Source organism: Acipenser ruthenus, chromosome 9 (assembly GCF_902713425.1).
Source record: "Acipenser ruthenus chromosome 9, fAciRut3.2 maternal haplotype, whole genome shotgun sequence".
Taxonomy (NCBI): Eukaryota; Metazoa; Chordata; class Actinopteri; order Acipenseriformes; family Acipenseridae; genus Acipenser; species Acipenser ruthenus.
In genome coordinates, this window is record NC_081197.1 from 47,343,378 (window position 1) to 47,371,212 (window position 27,835).

The 27,835-nt window shown below is 37.2% G+C and overlaps 1 protein-coding gene across 3 annotated transcripts in view; it reads left to right on the top strand.

Annotated features, from left to right (window-relative positions):
- The first annotated feature begins 1,942 nt into the window (after nucleotides 1–1,942).
- The window catches only part of LOC117405102 (male-specific lethal 3 homolog), a 31,091-nt gene continuing 5,198 nt past the window's right edge, over nucleotides 1,943–27,835 (top strand). The window contains exons 1-13 of one of the 3 annotated variants that reach the window (XR_009329517.1): nucleotides 1,943–2,230; nucleotides 6,441–6,523; nucleotides 7,066–7,161; nucleotides 8,445–8,545; nucleotides 13,142–13,239; nucleotides 15,730–15,825; nucleotides 15,926–16,048; nucleotides 17,092–17,252; nucleotides 18,451–18,609; nucleotides 23,834–24,096; nucleotides 25,506–25,615; nucleotides 26,156–26,255; nucleotides 26,983–27,067. Coding sequence is in view for 2 of the 3 variants with exons in the window: in XM_034007896.3 (XP_033863787.3) it covers nucleotides 2,132–2,230; nucleotides 6,441–6,523; nucleotides 7,066–7,161; nucleotides 8,445–8,545; nucleotides 13,142–13,239; nucleotides 15,730–15,825; nucleotides 15,926–16,048; nucleotides 17,092–17,252; nucleotides 18,451–18,609; nucleotides 23,834–24,096; nucleotides 25,506–25,615; nucleotides 26,156–26,255; nucleotides 26,983–27,067 (1,574 nt within the window). In the remaining variant the exon portion in view is untranslated. The remainder of the gene's footprint in view (nucleotides 2,231–6,440; nucleotides 6,524–7,065; nucleotides 7,162–8,444; nucleotides 8,546–13,141; nucleotides 13,240–15,729; nucleotides 15,826–15,925; nucleotides 16,049–17,091; nucleotides 17,253–18,450; nucleotides 18,610–23,833; nucleotides 24,097–25,505; nucleotides 25,616–26,155; nucleotides 26,256–26,982; nucleotides 27,068–27,835) is intronic. The other 2 variants (XM_034007896.3, XM_034007898.3) reach the window with 2 other exon arrangements.

Here is a 27,835-nt window from a genome sequence, read left to right on the forward strand (position 1 = left end):
AGATACACCTTGGTTAAAAATATGAAACTATACTATGTAAGATATGAAAACCTATTTTCCTATGTAGCCATTTAATAAGCTACAAGGGACGTGCATTTTAGTTAGGTTTCATGAATGTTTAACATGCATTGCATGGTGTGACTTTGATCTTGTTTTTTTTTTTTAATTACTCCATCAGATTGTCTTGATTAAACTATACAGCATTAGAACACACTTCCTGCCATCTATTATTCTTTATAGTCTTTTTTTTTTTTTAAATGTAGTCATTGCCAATTATCTGTATTGTTTTCTCCCAATTTCGAATGTCCAATTATTTCTTAAGCTCAGCTCACCGCTACCACCCCTGTGCTGACTCGGAAGGGGCGAAGACGAACACACGCTGTCCACCATGCAGCCACCCAGAGCTACAGCGTCGGAGGACAATGCAGCTCTGGGCAGCTTACAGGCAAGCCCGCAGGTGTCCGGCCAGACCACAGGGGTCGCTGGTGCGCAGTGAGCCGAGGACACCCTGGCCGACCTAAGCCCTCCCCACCCCCGGGCGGCGCTCGGCCAATTGTGTGCCACCCCCTGTGAGCTCCTGTCCACGGTCGGCAAAGGAACAGCCTGGACTCGAACCGCTGATGTCCAGGCTATAGGGCGCATCCTGCACTCCACGCAGAGCATCTTTACCGGATGCACCACTCGGGAGACCCTATTCTTTATAGTCTTTAATATATTTGCATACAGTATGTGTTGTAGTTTTAATTGTTAGGTTAGGGGTATGGGAGAGATTATGCAACTACAGTTACTAGACAATCAATTTCTACCAGATTTTCTCAGCCCAATAATGATTGCAAAAATGTACTTCAAGTCCTACACGAATCTTACTACATATTTCACAAGACCATCGCTCATTTAAACAGCCAGCACTCTATTGTTTCAGTTCCTTGCCTGACAAAGACAACAGAGAATCAGAAGTAAAACGAACAAGAATTAATAGTGCAGCTTATGACCAATTTCCTGTTTGGGATATAACCTCAAACTTCAAATGAACTCCCACTTCCTTAGACAAACAAAATAAAAGTGTGGGTTATATCAAAATATATTGTGCTGATATTGCTATTACCTGATACATTAACATTCACTGCCTTATAACCCTATATTAAACTGAACTATTTATCATATAGTAAGTTAGTAAATAACACCTGGAAATAATAAAACAAACACTGATTGTGGCATTGTGTGCTAAACCATTGGCTCTAAAACATCACCTCAGTTGTTTGTGATTTGAAAACTCAAAATAGCATCTAATCATTTCCAAATGCTTTAGTGTTTTTTTGGCAGCGGGGATAGTATTCTGGATTTTTTGGTGGTTCATTTCAGTGCAATAATTCACAGCAATGCTCCAGTTGACACATAAGCTCCATGAAAATATATAAACATATCTGTAGTAATGAAAATGTGTCAAAAAATGTGGCTGTTAAACACAAACAAAAGTGTATAAAAACAAGCTTATATTAAATTAACTATTAAAAATGAGCCACTGGGGTTAGAAGCAACTTGCCAGCACACAGGTTTTTCTTTATTAATTCAGAACCGAAGACAGGACTCATGAAGGAACACTAGTGTGAAGGAGCTTTATATTCGTGATAATACGGTAACCCAGATCGGAAACTACCAAATCAAAGCTATTCGAAAACGAGTAGTATTACCCATATCTAGTTCCAGGATATTATTAGGTGATGCTGCAGACCTCCACTGGGGTAAAAATTCCACTTGGTGCAAAATAAACTTCGGTAAAACAAACGTCTAAAAATTGTGCTGTACTCTGTAGCAAATTGACATGTATTTGAGGACTACACACACCAGAGGACTACATTATTCAAAATGATTTGCGCACAAAAAACAAGCCCCCTGACCTTCCCTTTTCTTTTATTTTCAATAGGCGTCTCTCGTCAATGCCTGTCTAAAAATACGTGTTCTGCTACGAAGCTCCACTTCTCACAGTCTTTACCGTGTTTCCATGTGTATTGTTGTATCCTAACATTAGCTCCAGTTTAGGAGCAGGATTGATTTAATAAAGACCGGCGCAGAATAGGTTAAAGAGCGGGGGGGTTCCGATTCCTCCTCTCTTGTTCGCCATGATGAACAAATGAACTCTCGGGGAATGAAATTTAAATTTCACAAAGGAGAGAAAGTCCTCTGCTTCGAACCAGATCCAACAAAGGCCAAAGTGCTTTACGATGCTAAGGTGGGGTGTTCAAACCTTTGTTTTTGAATATATTTGATTTAATAAGATTACGTCTTCGATTACCAGGACATTTACAGACATTTTACATTTTTAATGTATTCATTTTAAAAAAAATAATAATAAAGAGTAGAATCATACGTCGTTTTAGCCTTTGTCCGGAAATGTGAAACTGAGTTGCGTAATTTTTATTTTTACAAAATGCTAGAAATGTACGAGTATTTACGTAATATCCAGTTGGTGTTCGCATTTCCTATTACTTTTGGTTGTTATTTATTTTTATTTTTTTTGTGCAGGCCAAAGACCTCCGCCAATCGTACACTGCAGTACTCTGGGCGGTACAGAGAAATAGGCACTGGGACTGAGCGACCTTTTTTTAAATGTAATGGTCTGATAAATGTTGCATATAATTCCTATTTTGTATTACAAAGCACGGTAAATATTATATTTTGTGTGTGTGTCTATATATATATATATATATATATACACACACACAAATACATATGTCCGTTTATTTTTGTTCGCTGCCATTTTGAAACGCAGTCCTGAATTATGTTCACATAATTGTTTAGCGGTCTTCATTGTTAAATCTGTATCAACGCCCAACGAAACACAAATACGAAGAAACGCTAATTCTTCATTAGTGTGGACAGAAAAAATTATGGAGTGTCAAAAAACAAAACCTGTACGTTTCTTTCCACGACTGTTGTGAAGCACTTATCTCAGATTCAATTCAGACTTGACCCCGGGAAGTAATTTTAAAATGCCCAGCGATAGTGGTAAGACGTACGTCACACAATTTTTTTTCCATACAACTTAAGAACGCGTTTACAACTGTGATGAAACTCATTAACAATAACATTACGTAACAACATTTATTGAGAGTATTAGATTGTGTGTGTGTATGCAAAAATGTACTGACGTGTTTGCTTATATCTTCAGATGGAACTCGTTAACATTATTTAGCATAATTTATTGGGATTGTGGGTATATATGTAGTGTTGTGCGATACCTGATTTAGGCTACCGCGATACGATACCCTGCATAAGATTACGATATATACAATATTTCCACCAATAAAGTGGATCTTCTATTTCCTCACATTTCTCATAGAAAGCAAACTCATTTTCTAATTGTTCTGTAGCAGATCTTGCAGTGCTGCTGGCATGACTTGTTTCTGAAGTGTTTCTCATCTTCTTTTGAGTCTTTATGCTGGAAAGCAAATCTTTAAGGTCATGTTTTTTTTTCTTACTGTCTGGTTCTGCTAGGTTGTCAGAGTTCTCAAGATTCTCCTGACTTGACTGTTGTCCTGAAACACTTCTTGCACTTGGGTAACCGTGGCTTGCACTTGTCTTAAAAGCTCTCTTTTAACCCTTTCTGCGTCCAGGACAAATGTGTTCTTAAAACGAGGATCCAAGTATGTTGCACAGTTAAGAACTGTTTGAAGTGGTTCACTCTCATAGCGCTTCTTCAGATCTGTCACAATGGCTTCTTTCATTTCTTTGGCAAGATTTCGGTCTGTGTCAATAACAGAAAGTCAAGTGTAAATCTTCCACAGAACTGGGAGGACAGAAGAAATAGTGGTTTGCTTTTCTCCACTTAGAGCATCAGTTAAGTCAGAAAGAGGACTCAGGACCCCCAATAAAGTCTCCAAGATACTGATGTCAGAATTCCTGGGCATCAAGTGCCAGCTTTTTCGATCTTCAGCAAGAACAGCTGAAATTGCCTGCTGCTGCTCCATGAACCTTTCAACCATATCATATGTGGAATTCCATCTTGTAGGTTGATCGTGGATAAGCTGGTGCTTTGGCAAACCTAGATTATTTTGTTTGTTAAGGAGAGCAGTTTTACGTTTGCAAGATCTGGTAAAAGCAGATATGGTTTTACGAAGTTGAGAAAGGGCTGCTGATACTTGATCGAAATCACGTGCCCTGTGAATGGCAAGATTCAGATTGTGCCCAAAGCAAGGTACCCAGGTATTTGAATCAAATGCCTTTTTGTTATTACTTGCATTGTCAGTAGTAACAGCTGACATTTTTGCAATGTCCAAATTTCATTCAGACAAAACTTCAGTGAAAGTTTCAATCAGCTCTTCAGATGTGTGGTTTTTAAACATCCCAACACAAGAAAGGCAACAAGAGCACATCTCCCAATCACCTGTAATGTACTGGACTGTCACTGCCATGTAGGTATCCATATTGCGGCTAGACCACAGGTCAGTAGTACATGAGTAAGCAGCAGTGTTTCCACTCATAATTTTAAGCATAATTTCTTTGGTTTCTGTGTACAGCTTGGGAATTTCAGTTTCCATAAAATATTTCTGGCTTGGTATCTCATACTTGTAGTTCAGCTTTGATAACATATTTTTTAAACCACTTTTTGAGACTGTGTAGATAGGAACCTGTTCCAAGCAAATGAACTCAGCCACTGCACGGTTTAATTCTTGTGCTTCTTTTGACTTTGGATCATACTTTTTTCCTCTCTCCAGTGCCTTCTGGATGGTGGTCTGTTGCTTAAAACTACCACTGCTAGTTTGTGTATTAGTTGCTGCTGGAACTTCCCTACTTGCTGCCTACAAAAAAACACATAAAAGGAATTGTTGTAATGCTAAACTAGACTAGCCTGATTGATTCATCTACACTATAAAAAAAATGTTAACATGAACAGAGTAATGTGTTACATTGAGGAATACAGTTTGTGTGTAAAGGTAACAAAGCTGTTAAATTTCACAAATTTTGAATTTTGTCATATACATATATATATGAGAGAGAGAATCATTACTTCAAATTAATTTTATAAAATAAGTTGAGCTGATGAAAAAAAGCATTTCTGGCAAAGAACTTCTGATACTGTAGTACTGAAAACACTGATAACTATTAGAACATAATATTATGTTTCATCTTATTCAAGCCAAACGTCTCCTTCAAAACAACGTTGCAGTGCACTATAAACATAGGAAATGTTACGCAATTTTATTCAGACCATCATGCGAGCGTGGATGTTAATTTTGCTAAGAAAATAAATTAGATAAAAGACTTTTACAACTATATAGTAGAGCACATCGTTTACCTGCTGAACTATATATGGGGGGGGGGGGGGGGGGGGACTATGCAGCCTATGTACTGTGTACTGTATGTTTTTGTGCTGAACTTGCAAAAATCAGACGTCCGTTTCCAGCATGAAAGCTAATTGTTTTACACACACAAAAAAAAGTTTTACGACAAAATCCAAGGAATATATACAGTGTTAACAATTTTTAACATGGAGTCATTTTAATGACACGTCTGCAAAGTAGTGCTTTTTTTTAATATAGTATTGTACAAAATTGTACTATTTCAACTTCTTACACACACACACACACACACACACACATATATATAATATATAATATATAAATACTAATTGGGTGCATTATTTACATTTTTAAGGCGAGATGTAATTCACAGAATCTCAATAATATGTAAAACAAAAGAACTACAGTAAAAGTAGAACTATTTTCACTGTAACTTACATGCTGTCGATTCACTTCAACAAAGAGATCTGATAAATGCTTAAATAAATTGGTGGTGTTTCCTCCCTTGTTTTTTACTTCTTTCAAACACCTCCTATATTTTGGATGTCCACCTTCAACTGGATTGCCGCTTTCATTTAATGGATAACCAAAATAGTTCCACACTACACTTGTGGAATTGGCTTTAGAAACCAGCTGTTCTCCCGCGTCCGCCATGGTGTTACTTGGGCAGTACTGTAATTAAATTTTCCGCGAACGCGCAGTGCAGGAAAGTTAGTTTCTTCCGGTATATGCAAAAAAGTTCATATTGTTTTTAAAGCACACAATTAAAGTCAGACCGAAAAACACGATATATCACCAAAAAAAAGACGGGATCGAAAAAAACGATATCGATTTTTTTTTTTACCCCGATATTAGGTATCGTATAATTTTTGTATCATCATATTTCGATATACCGAAATACCGCAGAACACTATATATATGTATCTGTCCATATGTACTATGATACTATAACCTCATTGGCACTTAGTACAGTAGACTAAAAGTCTGTAGTGGTATATTATTGCCTTAAGGTAAACAGTTTGTTCGAAAGCATATTCCCTGCTTTTTTAATGAGTAAAATGTTGTACTTGGTTTTGACCCTGGCAGGCATACTAAAACAGGACATGTTTGACTTTAACATGTGATCTTATTTTTCAACAGGTTGTAGATGTTGTCAGTGGAAAAGATGAAAAGGGTAGGAAAGTCCCAGAGTATCTAATTCACTTTAATGGTTGGAACAGAAGGTAAGCTGCATTCATTGTTATATATATATATATATATAAATAAATCTCAAACTCCAGTGCACTAGAGCGGCCATTTTGAAAAGAGCTTGGAAACCGACTTTAAAGTTATAAGTGTAAAAAGTTGTTGGGTTGTTAACAGTGATAAGAAAAATTACAGGTATGTTATTTAAACAGTTGTAGCAACACGTGGGGACGTATAACACTATATTTCGGAACCCCGCTTCTTACTCTAAGCTGGGAGTAATTTCATTGCCTGTAACTGGTAAGTGAGATGCTGTTTCTACATGAAAATGTTTATTTATCAGCATACATACTATAAATCATGTATGCATTCTGCTCTCTTTGCCCTGCATTTTACAATGCTGCCTTGCTTAATTCAGGAGTCAAATGTTGCACCCATGGGTTTCTGTGTCTTTATATATACACTTCTCTGCAATCCTACCTCCCAAAGTTTAAACAAAAGTAGGGCTCAATTAGAACAGTCCAGGTTCTCTCTATTGTACCTGTTTTCAATTTTATCGTAAGTTTCTTGTTCCTTTCAGTTGGGATAGATGGGCAGCAGAGGGTCATGTCCTTCGTGACACGGATGAAAACCGCACATTACAACGTAAACTGGCCAGAAAAGCTGTGGCTCGCATGTAAGGAGAAAGCATAGTGCACATTATTTGACAACTTTTGATGTTTGTTTAAAAAATAAATAAGTAAAATAAGATTTCTAGTGATTGTGTGTTGATTCTGAACTGCAGATAAAAGCAGATTAAATGTTAAATTCCAACATTTTTCATTTGCAAAATTGAAATATGACAGATTTCAGATATTAATGTTGCAAATACATAATTGCAAATCATGTTTGTTTAAGATAAATAAGGATGTATTCTTTTATATATATAGAAAAAGCTGTTTAGTATGTTTTAAAGCTAACACTCTGACTTGTTTCACTTAACTGTTAATTAATTGCTACGTCTATTTTGTTATTTTCTGAATTCCATCAAGATTACAATTATTGCAGATGTGTTATTTTTAATAGGAGACTCCTCTCTTTTTCTTTTTGCCCTCTACTACAAAAATTACTTTATTTGCAGCAGACTTTTAATGGCAATATTTTTTCACAGTGTAGAATGTACTGACAGTCATTAAGTGTCGCAGTAATGATGCTGCTGTATTTTAGTCCCAGTGGTTTCACTCCTTAGAGCTACCTGGCTATAGCATAAAACAAGGCAGGTGGAAAGTTTATTAATGGAGATGCACCCTCAAAATGAGACTGAGCCAGCTGTGAGGTGGAGAAAGGGGAAATGATGGGAGAATGAAGCAAGATGACAGTGTAACTAATGAAAGGCAACTTAGGGTTATTAACAGTGTAGTGTAAAAAAGCTCTTGCCACTTTTACCATGCTCGTACTGCTTCTTCAGGAAATAAAATAAAACAAAGTTTTACCAATTTACCATCCTATTTATTTTTATTCCAGCATTACCTGAACCACACTTTCTTTTTATTTGGACTAATGCTTGCTTGTTCCTTGGCACTACATTTTCCGAGTTTCAAGTTAATACAACATGCAGTAATTCAGGGATACAGTAAAGGGCACATTTATGAATCCATCGGCAAACATTAAAACTGCTACCACCGATATGTCACAGATTGTTTTAGTTGATGAAACTTGTAAACACGATGTATTGAAAGTTCACGTATTTTAAGATTACTTAAAGATCATATTTATGGCCGCTACAAGAATTTTTTTTTTTGTCGTTTGTTGAAGTTTGAGTATTGTTTTAAATATCTGTACTGTACGTAAAAATTCAACTTTATAAAAACGTATTTATATACACGTGTACATACTTGAACTGGGACACTGCTTTTCACTGGACTGGGTTTGGTTATCCTTGGTGCTAAAAGTGAATGGCATTGTAATACTTTGTTACAGGAGGAGAAAGGGAAGAAGGAAGCGACGCTGTCGTCTGCCTGGTGTTGACTCTGTGTTAAAAACTCTTCCTGAAGAGGAAAAAGAGGAAAATGATGACAATTGTAAGTTTCTTTTTTTGCTAGCACAGCAGTATTTCTATTGCAATCTGGCTATGACTAATAACTAGAGCAATCACTAACAATCTGTAAGCAATGTATTGTGTGCACTAGAAAACAATGCATATTTAAAACAAATGTTTAGTTCCTAGTTGAAACAAAAAAAACTGGGACTGTTGGATTTCTTTCTATAGCCTGCATTAAGAAACATTTTACAGTGTCTTTGTCATTGCAGAAGATTACTTTTTTTTTCTTCATAAATGTACAGTTCAAATTATGTACTTAAAACAATTAAAACAGAAGAACCTTTTATCAGTTACTACATTATTATTGATGGTCTCTTCCGTTGTAACTAAGAAGCACAAGAATGATAAACTCCTAACAATTCATAATTGGAAGGGAATGCAAACCTTGATAGATTGTAGTGGGAAAAAGTCACAGTGCTCACATTTTGGTTATCGCTGATTAAAACTTCCCTTGAAGAGCTTTGAAGCGTGTCAAACTGACTGTACTGTATGTTGAGAATAGGTCATGTTGTTCCATGAGATTACATTTGTATTCCACTTGTGATACCCTAGGGATAGGGGGATTCATTCTGTATATATTTTAATAAAATGGCATGCCAGGTTACATTATTGTTTAACATTGAAAGTAGACAAACTCTACCTTAGCATGAGGAGGGCTTGTATATTTTGGAAACCAGCCACTGCTGCAATAAATGTATCTTAAACCATTTCAGATGTTGACATATTTTATGGAAACTCCCAGGACAAAATGAGTATCCCGCCAGGTTATTCCACACTAAATTAATTGCATTTTTGGATCTTCCCCACCTCACCCCCTAGTATTGTTTCAGGAAGAATCCCAAAAGATTGCCTCAACTCTCATTATGTTTGGAGTTATGGGTTTATAATGGGAGGTGCCTGTGGTGGATGAAAACGAGCACTGAAAAGGTGCCATGTTTGAGTGGTCCAAACTTTCGCGATATCGTCTTGATATTCGTTTCACACACACACTGGTCTTCTGATTTAATAACGTATCAGCATATTACCTATTGGTGGCTATGGATGTTCATGCAATGGAGCCAAATGTAGAAAAAAGTACTATGATGGCAATAAAAATGTTACATATTGTACTTGTGAGAACTCCTGAACCACTGTAATTCTCCATGTTATCTAACAACAACAAAGGAGAAATATATATATGCAATGTCAGTGTTACAGGGTAATTCATGGTTATCGAGTTATGAGTAAGGCTTTCTTGTCTTTTTTTTTTTTTCCCCCCACAGTTATCATGGATTTAGCGATTTACGCGAAATGTACCCATTGCCATGTAATATGAAGTTCCTTATGTTCTGAAAGAATAGCATAAATAAATACACTAAATGTTTAACTTTTTGACCTACTACCTGTTACTGTACAGTACATTTAGGAATCCAGCAGCCTGTTTAATTTGCTCCTGTAAATAACTGAACACACTGCACGCAGCTGCACGATTTCTTTAATGTCCTCAATGACAAATACCTTTATTTCTGCTAAAGATCGCTCTGTCCAGTAGCAGAAGAGATCATTTCACATGTGTGCTATTTTTACATTTATTTATGTTTTATTTTGTTTGATAATTTACTGATGGCAGTGGCAGCGTTTGTCCCACGGTGGCCCCATGCAAAGCTTGATTTTCTGAGGCCCCTATTCTTACCAGTAATACTGCGCTATGACACCATGACATTCAAACAGGGCAACAATGACACAATTAAATGTATTGCATTTTACCACAGCAGTCGCAAAATGGTAAATGTGGTGCCCAATCGATATCTCTCCTAGTCCAGTCAAAAATTCTTGCAACATTGTAGAAAGAAGTTTTTTATTAATTTCATTTTCAGGAAGAAAAGCTTCTCTCCCCTAACGCTACTGTGACAGGCACAGTCAGTCAAAAGCAGATGCAAGTCAATAATAATGAGGTTAGGATACAGGTCCAGTAAATTTCCCTTGTAGATGTAGTTGAGGCGAGGACGATATATTGGCTGGAAAAACATTTATTTGAATTGGTTTCCGGGTTCATTCAAACACGCAGCCCGACGTGTGTGAGACACCGATAAATGCATTCCCCTTAGGTTTGCAGCACTGACGGCATGCGCAAGCAAACTTTGTTTTCAGTGTGTTGAAATTAGTTAATTTTTAAATGTCTTGCTGTTTTTAGGTTAAATCATGGGTGACATGATTGCATATACTGATAAACTTGCGCACGGCTTTAAATCCCTACACATATTTTTTCTGTTTGTAGTGTAGAGATAAAAAGATTGGTAAAATGGCTAATAAGTCATTCTTTCTGGTGCAGACTTGAGGTGAATATAAGTTTAATAGTAACTGAGCGACGACAACGGGCCCGCGTGTACCTAAAACTGCTAATGACAGATAATAGTGAAAATAGTCGTTAAAAGGTGGACATAAATGACAGATTCTTCAATTTTAACATTTACTGTTGCTCAGGTAAGCATTTAAATATTTAGGAACATGTGTTGTATAATAACTGAGAAATGATACATTTTAAATGTGACAACATTTTTTTTCTGCATTTAATAGATCTTATGTTTAATTATGAAATACCTATTTTTAGACTGAACTAAGCTATTGTTTATCATGAAAAACATACAGCTCAGGTTACGAGCCACGAGAACGGACATCAGGCCAGAAATGGCATCACTTCAGCATCCCAGAACTCAAAAGGGATAGCAGATACATACATAGGGCAGCAGTGTGGAGTAGTGGTTAGGGCTCTGGACTCTTGACCGGAGGGTTGTGGGTTCAATCCCAGGTGGGGGACATTGCTGCTGTATCCTTGAGTAAGGTACTTTACCTAGATTGCTCCAGTAAAAACCCAACTGTATAAATGGGTAATTGTATTTAAAAATAATGTGTAAAAAATAATGTAATTGTATGTAAAAAATAATGTATTTATCTTGCTCTTAATTGTATTATTACTTGTACTGTGATACTTGAATTGTATTTGCTTACGATACAGGTGGTCACTCCAAAATGCCTCCTGCTTTTCAACACTGGCCCAGTTTTTTTTTCTTTCTTTTTTCCTTTCATTCCATATTTATTTTTTGAAGGGATGTTGAAGTGTTTATTCAAGTTAAATTTGATTGCTTGTTCAGCTCACTCCAACAACTACTGTAAAAAAGGCACAGCAAACCACAGTAATGTTATACTTGATCAAAATGTATCTTTGGGCACTTTATTTATGTCTGCTTTATATAGCTTGTTGTTTTTCCTTAAATACACACAACAATAATGTTTAACTTAAACTACTGTTTGGCATTCATTGTTTTGTAGTTTAATGTTCATTGTTTTCTCAACCTATTCTTACTTGTCCGAGCACTTATATGACCATAAATGTGGAAAAACTCTTATCCAGGGTTGGCCAATGGCCAGAAAAACCTTAGGAGACTATACTAGACCAACCAAATGGGTTTGTTCCTGATCCCTGGGACAACACAGTATGCAAAGGAATGTTCCCATGTTATATTAGATCGTGGATGAAACTAAGCTGTTGCAAATGAAAAATAATATAAATAGTAATTGAACTATGTAATCATTAGAAGTAAGCAGCTACTGCTATAATCTTAAGGATTATACAGAAAATGAAATGATCCCTGTTTAGTATCTACAGCTTTGGTTTATTTAAGTGTTTCAAATGTGTTTATACATTTAAAAAAATTAATAACTCCACACAGAACCACAGACTGCCGTTTAGGAAAAATAATTACACTTAAAACAGCAGAGCAGGAACCAGTCCTGTTGTTTGGTATGCCCTTGAGCCCAGTCAACAGATGCATCCTCGCATTTTTTTTTTTTTTTGGTTTGCGATGTAATGCTGACGTCTACACTATTGTATCTTCCACGTATACAGAGCAGCTCCTGAAGGCATTTGCATTATTGATCTGGTTCATGAAGCGCTTACATTTTTGTGTTGCTGAAAATTGTATTGACATTGCCAACATCAAATATGCAGTCTCTTTATAGATGTTGCGTGGCATCTTGAAATTAATGAAAATGTTGTTACATAGAAAAGCAACACCTTGAATCTACAATTATTACACTGTAAATAATCACAGGTCTGCAAGGACCTTTGACCTAAAGCGACTTGAGCAGTAGTGACACCCCAATTCGGCATTAAGAATTACTAAAATGAATGTACTCTTTACATTTTGCAAACGGTGCTAACTAACGTATGCAACTCCCCCACCTGCCCGTTAAGGGCAGGGATTTACTTTTGTTTTGAATACGGTTTTCAAATTTACGGCTGTTGCTTATTTATAAAAATTCTGATGTATTGTTTTCCAGGCCATTGCAGTTTCTATCATGAGAATTGTTTTTTGTGGTATTCATAGCTGCTGCTTTGCTTTCTGGTTTAATTAAGTAGCTCTCCTGCTTAAAAATGTTTCATGATTGGTAGTGGGAAAGACTGTGTGTTTTTAGAGCCAGAAAAAGCATACCAAGAATACAAGAAAGTAAAATAAGAGAAAATTATCCAAAAGCCCAGTAAGAACATAGTTCTGTCTAAAGTTTTAAAATAACCTTTCTACTTTTTCTATTATAGCTTTAATTTCGTCTTCTGAAGACAGTGATGAGGACGATTCTGATGACGACGAATCATTAAAAAGTGAGGAGAGTGATCTTGAAGAAACTGCAGAAATGGTAATGAGTGTTAAACAGTTGTGAAATTAAGAATTTCACAAAGCTATGAAGAAATCTTGCATAACAGACATTCACTTATTAATGTTAGACAAAGAGAAGGAGAGATGATACGTTTTATTGGACTAACTAAACAATAATTGAACACAAGCTTTCAAGACATCGGAGGTCTCTTCATGTGAAAGTAGAAAGTTAAAAGCATGGATTAATTGAATTGAAAGTTTTCTTCTTTGATTTGCTATCAAGGGTACAAGTGTGCTCCACAGTGACCATTTGACCTGACACTCACAAGCACATGCATTAAGTTGAGTGCCCTAGTAAAGGCACAACAATGTGGTGTGCAGAGTGAGTCATGCAGTCAAGGGAGTGCATTTCCAGGTTTTGGCTATGCAAAGTTGCCATCGTGTTTGTGAGTCACAGATGACAGGGGTCAAGTCACCTCGCCACACTGCAGCGGATCCTTCTGACCGGACATAATTGGAAAGTCTAAGTAATACTGGCTTTATTGCATGCTTTTATTTTACCAGCTAGAAGTGATTGGTGTTCCTCCACCACCATCCCAAAACAAAATTAACATTTGAAAACATTATTATGGTTTTCTAGTCCGTGAAGCAAATACCAGATTTCATTGGGGCCCTTGGTTGAGTTTGACACCTCTGTTCTAAACACAGGGAATTTCACACCTTGTCAAAACATTTGTCTACTATTACAGTATATTAAAATTTACAGCTATGGCCAAAAGTTTTGCATCACTAATTTTGTTTCATAGTCAAATGAAACCTGCTGAAATAATGTTACGTTAACATATTGAATTACATACCGCTTTGTAGTTTTACATATACTTACGAAAAGCTGACAAATGAAAATAATTGACATTTCGACTACGGTTACTACTATTGTGGCATCCGGTAGACTTTTGTGGTTTATAATTTTGTAGTTTCTTTGATTTACATGATGTTAAATAAAATATCTAAATTATGTTCATATAGTCTTAATCCTAAAATTGTAGGCGATGCAAAACTTTTGGCTATAGCTACCGGTATACACTTTAGCTTTAATTTAAAATACTAGATAGTGAATTGCTGTTTTTGGCAAGATTTATTTTATTACTAAAGATCTTTGACTGTTTGTTTTTAAAGTTATTTGTAAAATTGGATTTTAACAATTTGCTCGTCTACTTCAAATATGCTGATGGAGAAAACCAGAGTGACAAAATAGATATTTAAAAATACTGTATGCAGATAAATGGAGCATAAGGTTCATACCAGTCATATTTAATAACCTGTTTATGACAAATGTGATTTTCATAACAAGATTCTGTCCTAATACCCACACACATCTATAATGTATTCTTTCTTTTCCAGCTTTAGGGATGTGATCAATTACAGCCTTGTATTTCAGAGCAGTTAGTAATTAATTTGTTTTATCTTTTAAAGGCTGTGTTGTGGATAAATGTGAATTATTTTATTTGGCTAGAATGACTTGGTGACCACTGACCAGCCAGCAACTCGATTACGATTCAGAGGCACCTTCAAGAAATAGCCATTTTATATTTCATTTTCAATATTCTCTGCATCTTATTTGCAACTTTATTACTGTTATAGAGTTTAACCTTTTAAATGCTGTGCCTTGTCATGGTATAATGTGCATCATTTACACATGCATGTATGGTATTATCAGTTGCAGTTTTGTATTTCTGGAATTTAGGTGGGGGAATGGTTGTGGAATTCCCAGTTGTTTTCTTCATAGTATGATAACCAGGGATCCCAGTTTTCCGCAATTAAAATGGAGTCCCCCGTCACGTTATGTGATACACAAAGTACTACTGAATAACAGTTAACACAGGAAGTATTTATTGGTACACTTTCAAATTCGAAGAAAGTTAGAAGCTCACCAGAGTGTCATCAATCAGAAACAAACATATTTTAATTTTAAACATTACAAATACGTCTGTAGTAATAACGAAAACCAGAAAATAGTATTCATATTAGTTTATCTTGAGTTAGTTTTTGTCACCTGGATGGCTATTGCCAAACTCATCTTTAGGGGTGATTTTGTATGTGACACTGACAGTACGCCTCGTTCAACCTTGACCAATGTACACCAGAAGCAGTTTTATTAAACAAGTGTATTTGCTAAATTTAAAGCAGAATTGACTGTGTTGATGATGTGTATATATGATAAGTATATTGATTTGGTTATCAAACAACCAAACAAAGCCTTGCATGTTTTTTGCCCCGCCCCAAGTGTAAAACTAAAAATTCTCGACAGAATAGAAAATCTGTGTTACTCCGCAGCAAACGGATTCCTGGATAGGCAAAGGTAAACTGAGTTTGTATACTGTGGGTTTCGTTGCTGCACTTGGTGATAAATACCCAGTTTCCCTTTGAATAGATGAGAAAAGATAGCATTTAGTATCTTCAGAAACGAACACTTACATTTTTGTGTTGCTTTTATCTAACTGAGTGTGGTACAACTCTTTTTCCTATTAAGAACGAGGATCAGTTCATACTTGGACAGGTTAGTCCATCCATTGCCCAGCTGATCCATCTGGATCAGTCCCTCAGAAATCCATGGCAAGGGCCTATTGTAAGTGTACTTTAGTGTTTAATAGATCTTACTTTCTCCCAAAAAAGGCCAAATGTCCATTTGCAGTAACTCACAACATTTCCTTCCCCTAATCCTGTAGAAAGAAGATCAAGACATTCACCCTAAAAAGGACATGGAGGATAAAGCAATAAACATAGAAATCCCTGAGGTCTTGAAGAAGAAGCTGGAAGATGATTGTTACTACATTAACAAGAGAAAAAAGGTAATGGACCGAATGCATAGTATAGTGCTTGAAAGGGAAATGGATCTCCTGTGTTATAAAAATAACCTCTGCTTCTGAAAAACAGGTAAGTGTTGCCAAATGATTAGTTTATACAGACTTCTGTGGAAAAAAAACAAGATGAGACATTATCTATTCCTGTCTACTTAAGATGTTTGGTAAGCTCATCTTTTTTGTTTGACAGCCAGTGATTTTTAGTAATTTAATTTCAGTTCCATTAAACATAACTTCTATTTTCAGTGCACTTTGGTGGTTCTTGTATATTTCATTAAACAGTTGAGGTTTCAGAAGCTCTGTGCTATTAGGCCTTCACAAGGACCGAGGTCTTGTAAAATATGAGCAATCTTCAAACAATTTGTCTAGCCTTGCTTCCTCTGACTTTTTTATGTACGTCCTGAGGTTTTTGCAATTCCTGGTTAGGAATAGTAATTTTAGTGTAGCTATAACAATATTATTGAGAATAGTAGCAGGACAATTTTCAATTTGCCAGTCCTAGTTCATGTGAAAAGCATGATGACATTGGGCTAATGTTAAGTTAAAGGGATATGACTGTAGATGAATCGCAGCGTAAAAATCAAGTTCTATTTTGAAATTGCAGAAATAATGAACATTTTTTTAACACTGATTTAAGTTGTGAGAACATGCCATTTTCTAATGTGCAGTATAATCAGTAACATAATTGTCAACCCAAAACTGGTAGTAGTCAATTTCATCAAGACCTGAACAGTGAAACAGATGAACTCTGTTTCACCACACATGTTGGACTATAATCAAAGTCTACCTGTAAAAAGGCAAGGCTAATGGTGTTTTTGTTTCCTACTGTTTTATATTATTATTTTTTTTATTTCAGAGCTTCCTCATCCTTAAACCTTGTGGTCTTTAAAAATACAAAAAGGAAGTGTAGCTCAGTGACTGCAGAATAGTCAGCAAAAGGAAAAAAAACAACTTATTGAATTTTTCAACAAAATAATTTGTATGAAATTCATATTTATTTATGCTGGGCTCTGTCTTTCTACCTTTAACAGCTGGTGAAACTTCCTTGCCAGATGAACATTGTCAACATCTTGGAGTCCTACGTGAAACATTTTGCGATTAATGCAGCTTTTTCAGCAAATGAAAGATGCCGGCATCATCTGACTACCTCGCAGATTAATCTAAATCCTCATTATGTCCCACCAGAAAAGAAGTAAGTTCCGGTTCTGTAGTGAACAGACACTCCTCACCTCCTGGAGTGTTATGTTTTGTGCATGAGGGATTGCAACAGTGCTGAAGAGTGTAGTTGAATTATAAGGAAGTAAAAAGTCTGCTATTAAGCATTATGTGCAAAATCCAGAAGATGGCACTGCTTTTCATATAGTCACGTCTCCCGAGTAGTTTCATTACTGGATGAGCCACTGGGGACCCCAAGAAATGACATTTTGAGCACTAAAAAAAAGCAGTGCTGTCTGTTCAAATGCATATATATGCAAAGCTGAAAATCCTATATTAGAAAAGCAATTCATTGGTGCATCATGGGGAATCAGTGGGGAATGGTGTAAAGAGAATTGTATGCTTTTTAAAGTCACAGTTAATTATGTATGAACAGAGACGGTAACAAAGGAAGCTGAATTTTAAGCAGATATTGAGCTTTGATAATGATATTACACTTCTCAAACTGAACTTTAGCTCTCATTCTCATAGATTATTTATTGAAAATAAACTCAACTGTGCTTGTTAGTCACTCGCACAGCCATGGTGCTTTGTTAACCTACTTTTAATTATCCTGACTGCCATGCCTACACACCTGATTTGAAATTGACAAGCAATTCATCTGTGTTATTAAACTGGCATAATCCAATATTTGCTAAGCAACAACTGAAATATAATTGGCTATCCCTGTTCAGACTAATCCACCTGCAGTACATCCTTTTATTTCTCCTAAGGAAAGAACAGAAAACCTCTTTTTAGTACACTTAGTACGGCACAGAATATAGGAATACAAGAAAGTGTCAAACAACTTTGATTTTTTTAAATTAAATATATGAGAATGTAGTTTGAATAGTGTGTAAGTATTTCTCAGGTTTAAACAATGATGAGAATTGGCTTTTACACCTTGAACAGTTGAAAATGAAACACAAATTTGATTAAGTTAAGCAATTAGTTTTTTTAAAAGAAAAACCCTCCTGAAAACATTCCTTAACGTTGTGGGTATTTCCTTTAATGTTGTGTCATGTCCAAACTGCAACATGTTTGTTTACACAAAGTATAAAGTTACTGTAAATTAGTGACATATTCTGTTTTTTCCCAGGTGGGGAGGGTGCTGTATTTGGTAATTTTGTGACCGCTTAATTTTAGATTTTAAACTAGGTCAATTGCTATACTAAATGGCTGCTTCCTTCCTACAGTGTTGAACTTTGTAAAGAAATGGTGGATGGTTTGCGGATTACCTTTGACTTCACACTTCCAATGATCCTGCTGTACCCTTATGAACATGCCCAGTTCAAGAAGGTGACGTCTTCCAAGTTCTTTCTACCAATCAAAGACAACTCTGCCAGTTCCAGCAGGTAAATGGACACTATGGACATTATAAGGAATTTAACTGGCACTATTTAGGTAGTTTGCTGTAATACAAATGGGGTTATTTCCATTGAAGGAACAGAATGACTGAAATCTGACCTGTTTTTTAAATTGTACCGTGTTCAAAAATAATCAGTTTGACTCAATTTGCAGTGTGTTAGAAATGTTGCTGAAGAGCACATATACAAAGCACAGAAGTCCTTAAAATGTTCACAGAAAAACTTTGATTTTAAAAAGCTATTCAATTAGTGGTATTCTATTATAAACAGTCACACAATGATATGAAAGCACTACCAGACTTGCATACGTAATCCAAAATCATAATTTTTTATTTTAATGTAATTGATACGGTGTGTTGTTTACTAGCCCCCAAATCAATATGTGTGTTTATACAAGAGATGGATTTCTTTCTTGTTTTTAAACCATTAGACCCTCAACTGTGATCTAGAATGGAAAGGGAAAGGCTAAAGTTCCTGTTGATTTCTGTGAATGCAGGACTTGTCACATTTTTATGCGTACAGTATCAATCAGTCAATCTTTATTTTATATAGCGCCTTTCATAGTGGACCACCATCACAAAGCACTGTAGAAGATGCAGGAACAAGAAGAAAATCCATAATACTTTACTTTAAATACAGAGAAAGGCATAATACATGCTATACGGTAAAATAAAAAAATACATTAAATACAGTGGAAAGTGCATTATACATGATAGTAGCATAATACATGAAATAGTAGCAGCAACACAGCAGCTAATAGCAGATATCCGGCTTAAAGAGCATGGTAAGCAAGAGAGAACTGGTGGGTCTTGAGACTTGATTTAAAGCGAGCGACAGTGGGAGCATCATGCACCAAAGCTGGGAGAGAGTTCCAAAGAGTCGGAGCCATGAAGCTAAACGAGCGTTCTCCAAGTGTGGCCAGAGTCGGAGGACCTCAGCTTGCAGGGACGTAGCTGGTCAGCAGGTTGAGGAGGTACTTGGGACCTGTGTGATTTGAAGGGCATTGTAGGTGAGCAGGAGAGTTTTGAAAATAATCCTGAACTTTACAGGTAGCCGGTGCAGCTGGGAAGACCGGGGGTGATGTGATCACATTTTTTACATCTGGTAAGGGTCCTGGCAGCGACATTCTGAACTAGCTGCAGTCGGTTAATGGTGCGTGCCGGAAGACCACCATATAGAGAGTTGCAGTAGTTGAGTCTAGAGGAGACAAATGTATGACAAAGTATCTCTGCATCTGGGAGGGAAAGGTAGGGACGGTAGAAGAAAGATTTGACCACGGAGAAGATGTGGGCATCAAAGGAGAGGTTGCTGTCAAGAAGTACACCAAGGCTTTTTGTACTTGGGGGATCCTTGGGGGACACCACAAGTGACTGGGTTTGCAACGCCACTGCGTCCAGCATAGAAAACAGACTGCATGCGTCCGGATAGGTAAGAGGACATCTAGGAGAGACAGTTTCCAGGTTCAAGAATGCTATGATCTATGGTGTCAAAAGCGGCTGTTAGGTCAAGGAGGACAAGCACAGAGGGAGCATCAGCATTGAACAGGAGATCATTCACAATCCAGAGCTGAGCAGTTTCAGTACTGTGGTGCGGCCAGAAACCAGACTGTAGAGATTCAAGCAGATTGTTATCCATGAGATGTTTCATCAGCTGACTGGCTATAGCACTTTCGAGAGTTTTTGAGAGAAAAGGGAGATTGGAGATGGGACAGAAAATAGATAAGTTGGGTCAAAGGAGGGTTTTTAGAGTACTGGCGTAACTCTGGCAAGTTTAAGGGCAGCAGGAGCCGAGCCAGATTCCAGGGACAGGTTGAGAGTGTGCATAATGGAGGGAGCAAGATCAGAAACAGACGGACAAGGTTAGTCGGCCAGGGGTCCAGGGAGCATGTGGCAGTAGTTGACTTCAACAGTAAGCCGGAGATGTCAGCAATGGAGAGAAGGTTTGTGGTGGGAGAGCGTAGAATAGATGTCGATTTTGTTCCGAAAGAAAGAGGAGAAATCATGACAGGTAAGAGAGGAGGATGAACGGGAGTTGGATCTGTCGGTGGCTGGATGTAGGATTTGGTCAATGGTCTTAAAGAGAACATTTGGTTTACCGTGTCCCATGGTTATGATTTCAGAGAAGTATTTCACCCTGGCCGCGGCAAGCGCATGCCTGTAGCGTGAAGTCACCTAGGAGTAGGATTTTGTCAGTAGAAGTGCAGACGAGGGAGAGGAATTCTGAAAACTCGGCAATAAAAGCAGAGTTGCTATTAGGTGGACGGTAGATAACAACAAGGGTGAGGGACATGGGAGAGGGGAGCTGGATGGCGAGATGCTTAAATGAAGAAAAGGCAGGCATAGAAAGAACTGAGGAAGTGAGCACAGAATTTGCAATAACAGCAGTGCCCCTGCCGTGAGGTGAGGTTTGTCAAAGAGGGTATAGCCCTTGGGGGTGGGACAGAGAAGATCAAGATTGGTATTGGTTATAAGTTCGCTGAGAAGCAGAAATTTGTTCGTCAGAGAGCGACAATTGTAAAATGAGATTTTCAAGTTTGTAGCAGGCAGTGTAGGGGAGAAGGAGTTAGTACGGGTATGTGCAGCAGGTACTTAGCAGTGTTCATTCTGGGAGTGGAGAATGAGTGAGCCGGCTTTGCCCAGGGGATCCAGACTCCAGGTGTGAAGGTAGGACTGAGGCCTCTAGTAGCCATTGCTAGGGATTTGGAAAAGGTCCTTGCTTTACCTGTCCTCGCTTGGACTGCCACAGCTCAGACTGCCCTTGGACGTGTGGCCCTTAGACTGGCTGGCACTTAGAACAGCTGGCGTTCTAAGACACTGTTTGCCAGGTTATACTATCCTGTAGGCCTGGAGCCGTATACTTAAAACAATATTCTAATCAACCTTACGATTCAACACAGCCCAGCACAGTTTATAAAACTTAAAGTACAATTGTTAAAGGCAGGAATAGTTACCCCAGCAACGATGATTTAACTATCAAATTAAATACAATCCACTTACCTGGTTGTATATTGAGTTGCCCAGAAGCAGCACTGGAGTTCAGAAAATGAGCAGACACACAGCATGTGTGGCCTCAGTTGCAAGGTAAACTAAAAAGTAGATGTATATTGTCTACATTTTCCTGATACTAATGGCTGTAATGTTACATTTACAGTCGTCGTCATTGAGGCAAATTCCTTTAAATATATTAAACCATTTGAAATTTGGCCTCCTGACTTTTTTTTTTTTTTTTTATAAAGTTTTGTAAACCTCAGGTACCCAACCCCCTCCCCAGACAAACACTGAAATCTAAAGCTGATTGAGCTGGCTTCCCAGCTTAATTTCATGATATTGAGGATTAACGCACTAATACTGTCATGGCCTGAGCTGTGTGTCAGCCAGACTGTAGTTTTTATCTATGTGCTGATCAAGGCAGATATGACCTATAATTCAGTGCCGCAGTGTAACAGATGAACTGTATCTCCCTGCACTTGCCCTAGATGGAGAGTATGCAGATTTAAAACTACAACTAATACAAAGAGAGTCAGCTCTGAATGTATTTATTTTTCAGTTATGTCCAAAAAAAATTAAATTCAAACAAAGGGATCTAATCTTTCAAATACAAACTATTACATTTAAAATCCATTGTTTATTAGCACCAGAAAGGCTGTGCTGCATGTAGAATTCCCGGCTTGGAACATGTCCTTGAATTGACCCCACTTAGATATTGACAAAAGCAATTGGCTGACTCCACAAATCATCTGTTTCTCTGATAGTCAGTCCCTGTGTACTGCTATCGGTTTGATAAATTGCCTGAATAAAAGCTAAGGTGCCTGTGAGTTTAAAAATAGAACAGAAAAAAAAAAGTTTTTGTCCAGGGGGGAAAGCAGTGTAATAACTTGATGCTGTTTTGTAAATTAAAAATATTTTTTGGTCTGGATGTATATTTTATAAACTGCTGTGGTTATCTAAACCGTGAAGTTTGTGACTGTGGTGAGTTTCCAGATCTACTGGAGGACTGGAATGGTCACTTAACTATTGCAGCACTAAATAACAGAAATACTATGGCCCTGTCCACACTATGCCTTTAAATAATGTTAGTTGCCTTTTAACCGTCTTAATAGGGTTAGCGTCTACACTGTGCAGTGTTTAATACGTACTCGAGACCACCTCGGGGTAGTCTCGAGTCTGGTTCTAAATGAGAATGCATCAGTAGTGCGGTTTGTCAGACGTGTGGACGCTGTAATACCGAACCACATTTTTTTTGTATTCTCCAAAATCCCCAAATGCTTTTTGATATGCTTTGTCGCATGGACATTACATATACAGTACTCGGAACAGGCCCCTAAAGGAGTTGAGAACAACTATCAATTCACATTTATGATGAAATGTCTACTTGCATGCAAGAAGCAGGCTTTGAAAGAACATAACCGGTGCAGGAGCCTATGCAACTTGCCTTTCGAGACCGTTGCTGCCTTCTCCATCGCTGATACCTCGTGTTTAAGAAACAAACCCATAAAGTTCATGCAAAGCAACGCTATGTCTTCCATATTTGCAAGACAGTGTGTGGTGGGATACTATCATATTAAGCCCCACAGTCTCTTGAGGTGCTAGGATCTGTAACCAAACTATTTCACTAGTGTTTGTAAGCATTAAACCCAACTAAACATGAAACAGTGTTTTAATGTGGACGATTTGAGCTAGATTGATTAAAACGTTTGAGTACGGTTCTCAAGATTGGTTATGTAGTGTGGACAGGGCCTAAGACTCCTTTAACACTTTAGGACCGAGCAACTGGCTCATTAGTCAGAAGTATTATAAATTGTAAGCCATGCTTCTTTTTAACAAATAAATTATTTCTTAATTGTTTGGGACAGTAAACCATGTAAATATCCAAGTATGCTGTAGAATAGTGTACAGACAGGGGTATGTTAACTTTTAAAAGGGCTCTGTTTTATGTTCATTTGCTGTCCATGTGACTAGATGGTTTTCTGGCAATTTGTCAACTGTGTTTCTTTGACCTAAAGTGCAACTGAGAAGATGGTCTTTTATACCAGAAGAGACCTGGGCCAGATTTATTCTTTTGATTTGACTGTGTTCCATTTGATAAATATTCTGTGCTTGTCAAATGTGTCCGTTGATATTGTTGAGACTTCTGAAAAGATGGAATATTTTATAAACTGAACATTTTGATTTGCTGAGGGGGTTTACTGATTTATGATTTTTTTTTTTTGCAGGAGCCTTGAAGAGCTGTCTCCTAGTCCCCCTCCTCTGCACCCCTCCACACCCCAGTCCACGGATAGCCAGCCCACAGTGAGCGAAGTCTCCACGCCCAAGCGCAAGAAAGCAGAGCCCGAAGCCCAGCAGCCACTACGGAGATCGACGAGACACGCATCTGGGGGAGACCGGCTCTCCGAAAGCAGTGCCTCCCCACAGCCCAAGCGCCGTCATGCAGAGACCCCCGCTCCACTGCCAAAGCTGTTCCTGCATTTAGACAAGAGTATGTATGCAAGCTAAGAGCTTAATCCTGTTTGAAATGTAATGCAAGTGTGTGTCTTGTACAGCATTTACAGGAGACAAGATGTGACTTTTAAATCAATTTTTTTTTAAATTGAATATCGATCAGGTAATGATTGACAATAGTAAAACGTTGAGAATATGTATATATTGTAGACTTGACACAATGTTCAAGTACAACTGAAAATGTGTTATTAATGTAATGTATACATGAGGCTACAAATAGGACGCTATAGCAATTAATGGTTTGATCTCTCATTTTAAAATCGAATGCTAAATGCACTTGTGGCACATATCTATCCCTGTTAAAGAATGTCATTATCATTGTTATTAACTCTGACTTGATGTATGTGGTGTTTTTTTTGTTTTTTTTTTTCTGTAAAAAAAGCTAAGCATGCATAATTTAATGAAACACACCCTTGCATTCTGTACCACAAAAGGCATGGATATACATTTGAATTGAATATACCTGTGGTTGGTTTTAGATCTAATTATTAGGCCTTCATTTCACAGGATAAAGAAGATTGGAGGGGCTGTGGTGGGTTTGGTGCTCTGCTAGGATTGTCCCCTGATGTATGTTTTAATTGAAAGCCGTTGTTTCTTCCTGTGTCTCTCTTCAGAGACAAATACTGTAGGGAGTAGTGTGTCCTTCAATCCTTTAGTTATGCAAGAAATTTACCATAACCGTCAGTAAAGGACCACTGAAAATTCAGCTTCTTATCAGCCTCTGCCTTTGGTAGGGTTTAATAAGGTTAAAGATTAAAACCCCATGGTACTGTATACCAAAAAAGGCTATTTCTTCTGTATCTCTTTCTACATTGGATTGTACGAAGCCCTGAAGTCTGACCAACTTAAAGGATGTAGTTTGAGGTTTATTTTTACACAAAGTTTTGCATCACCCTATAGAATTAACAATTTTTGCTTTATAAAGTCGGATGAAAACTGCTGAATAATGTTACGTTAACATATTAAATTACATACTGCTTTGTAGTTTTCCATATAAGTAATGAAAAATGAAATTAAAAAATGTTACCTGAAATACTATACTACTATTCTGGGTACCGGTAGACTTGCAATATAATTTTGTATTTTCTGTGATTACTTGATAAATAAAATATTTAAAGTATTTGATAAATAAAGTATTTGGGGCACTGCTTGTCCAGTTGTGGTAAAACTTGGTTACAACATTCTTTAGCATAGTTGTTGAGTATCAGTCTGTGGGTTTATGTTAGTCTCTATCAGTTAGTAATGTCACATTTGCCTTTTTACAGATAAATGCTGCAGTGGATATCGGTCGTGGTGATTTTACTTTTTCATGAGAGCTCTATCTTTGTATATATATAATCATTCCTGGGGATGAACTGTATCTCAGGAACTTACTTTTTCTTGCAGAAACTCCTGTTCACAGCGGCTCCTCTTCTCCTCTTACACTGACTCCAAGCAAAGAGGGAAGCTCAATGTTATCGGGACGGGAAGGGAGGAGAAATAATGAACTAAATGAGGTAAAGTGTGGAATAAAATGAGCTAGAATTGTTTATTAGGTCATCTGGAAGTTGTCGTGCCTTTCTGCAATCACATTTAGCATCATGTGTGAATTAAATTGTATACATAAGGTAAAGTGCTACTGCATTTGAAAACGGGTGGGGTGGTCCAACATGTGAAAAACATAGAATAAAAGAACTGACCTTGGATGAAAATATTATGAATGCAAAATGACTCGCTGACTGTTTTTGTTCACACACCAAGCTTGGGGTATTCTTGTAATCTTAAATTGATGTTGAGTGGTCCAGTGGTTAAAGAAAAGGGCTTGTAACCAGGAGGTCCCCGGTTCAAATCCCACCTCAGCTAGTGACGCATTGTGTGACCCTGAGCAAGTCACTTAACCTCTTTGTGCTCCAAGTGACTCTGCAGCTGATGCACAGTTCACCCACCCTAGTCTCTGTAAGTCGCCTTGGATAAAGGCGTCTGCTAAATAAACAAATAATAATAATAATAATAAAAGTAAATCTTCTCTCCCCCCCCCCCCCCCCTCCTCTGTTTAGGTGCTGTGTTGGAAACTGACCCCTGACAATTATCCACAGAGTGATCAGCCCCCTCCTCCATCATACATGTATGGATCACAACATCTGCTCCGCCTCTTTGGTACGTGTGTGTATAAAATATATATTCTATTCCAGGAACCCCTGTAACCATGCTTGGAATCTCCCTGCACACTTGGACTAGTGCTTCTGATTTTTGGTGTTTTACCCCGACTTTTATACTCTCCTTTTAAGAATTCAGTTGACACTTGTTAAGCCATTCGTGTATCTCAATCACAACTGAGAAACGCATTAATAGTAAATTGATTTAATTTACTTTTTTTTTTTCTTCTGTAAAAAAAACAAAAAATGGGCTCTTAAATCTTGTCTTACTTTTTTCATGTAAAAGCAGACGCGACATCTTTTAATGTAAATAGTTACCCATAATGTTTTGCAATACTGTGTGCAGCATAAAAAACTTTATTTTTCATTATAGCTTTAATAAAGATCAGTTGCTTATTAACATGCTGCTATCTTGTTTGTACTTTCTGCTTGTAGATTAAAAATGGAGGCTTGGATGATTTTTAAAAAGCCCATTTAGTTGTTTCACACAAAAAAAAAACAAAAAAAACATGTACATTAAATCAATTTTACTATTAACGTGTTTTTCACTTGTGATTGAGATACACAAATGCTTAACGGGTATCAGTTGAGAAAACACCAGAAATTTAAATTTTATAATGTTTTCACTTTGTTTTGTGTTAATACTTGTCAGCTGTTCACATCAAATTGTATCTTGTGTGGGTTTAGAAAAAAAAAAAAAAAAAAACTAAACAAATGTTTGTTTTCAGTTAAGCTTCCAGAAATCCTGGGAAAGATGCACATTCCTGACAAAAATCTGAAGGCTTTAGTGAAGCATCTGGAGTTGTTCCTGAGGTAACATTTAACTTGTATTAGTAACTATGACTTTACGGTCCCAATAAAAATGAGCTGTATCTACTCTTTACATTTCTGCATCCATTTAATCTGTCTGTCTATCTATCTATCCATCCTGAGTAGTAGTGTTATACAGAAGACTCTTGATTTTTAGTCAGTTTACAAGGGTGCACTACAGTTTCCAGAATTCATTAAGATTCAGTTAAGCGTTAGTATGAATGTTCAATCTAATACGTTGTTAATCATAATCAATCTTGATTAATCACTCTGCAGTATAGTACTCTGCTTTGAATGATAATGTGACTTTAGTCTGTCTCAGCCACAATACGTTGCTACACAGTTAATGGTATTACTCCCATGTATGCCTCTGATACAGTGTTGATGAGCAGTGCAGTAAAGTAGCTTGTTTGCAAGTTGGTGTTTCAATTCATTGATTTGATAAATGAACAACATTAGAAATCCCAGGTTGAGGCTTCTATAAGGGAACACCATCCACAAAATTAAATACTTTAGTAGCCAAATTGCATTTTACGTTGTTTTGAAATATTTAGAGATACAGTGGTTTCCAACTAAGAGAACACCCCTTAGGAAGCAAGCAAAGTGTTCTCTAACATGGAGTTAGCCACCAGACACAATATGAATCGATAAATATATGTATTACTTGTCATGACACACGTGCATCAACATATGAAATGAACTGAATAAGTAATCTGTTTCCCCACAAAGGTGTTCCCTTAGACGAAGTATTCTCTTAGGAGGTGTTCCTAT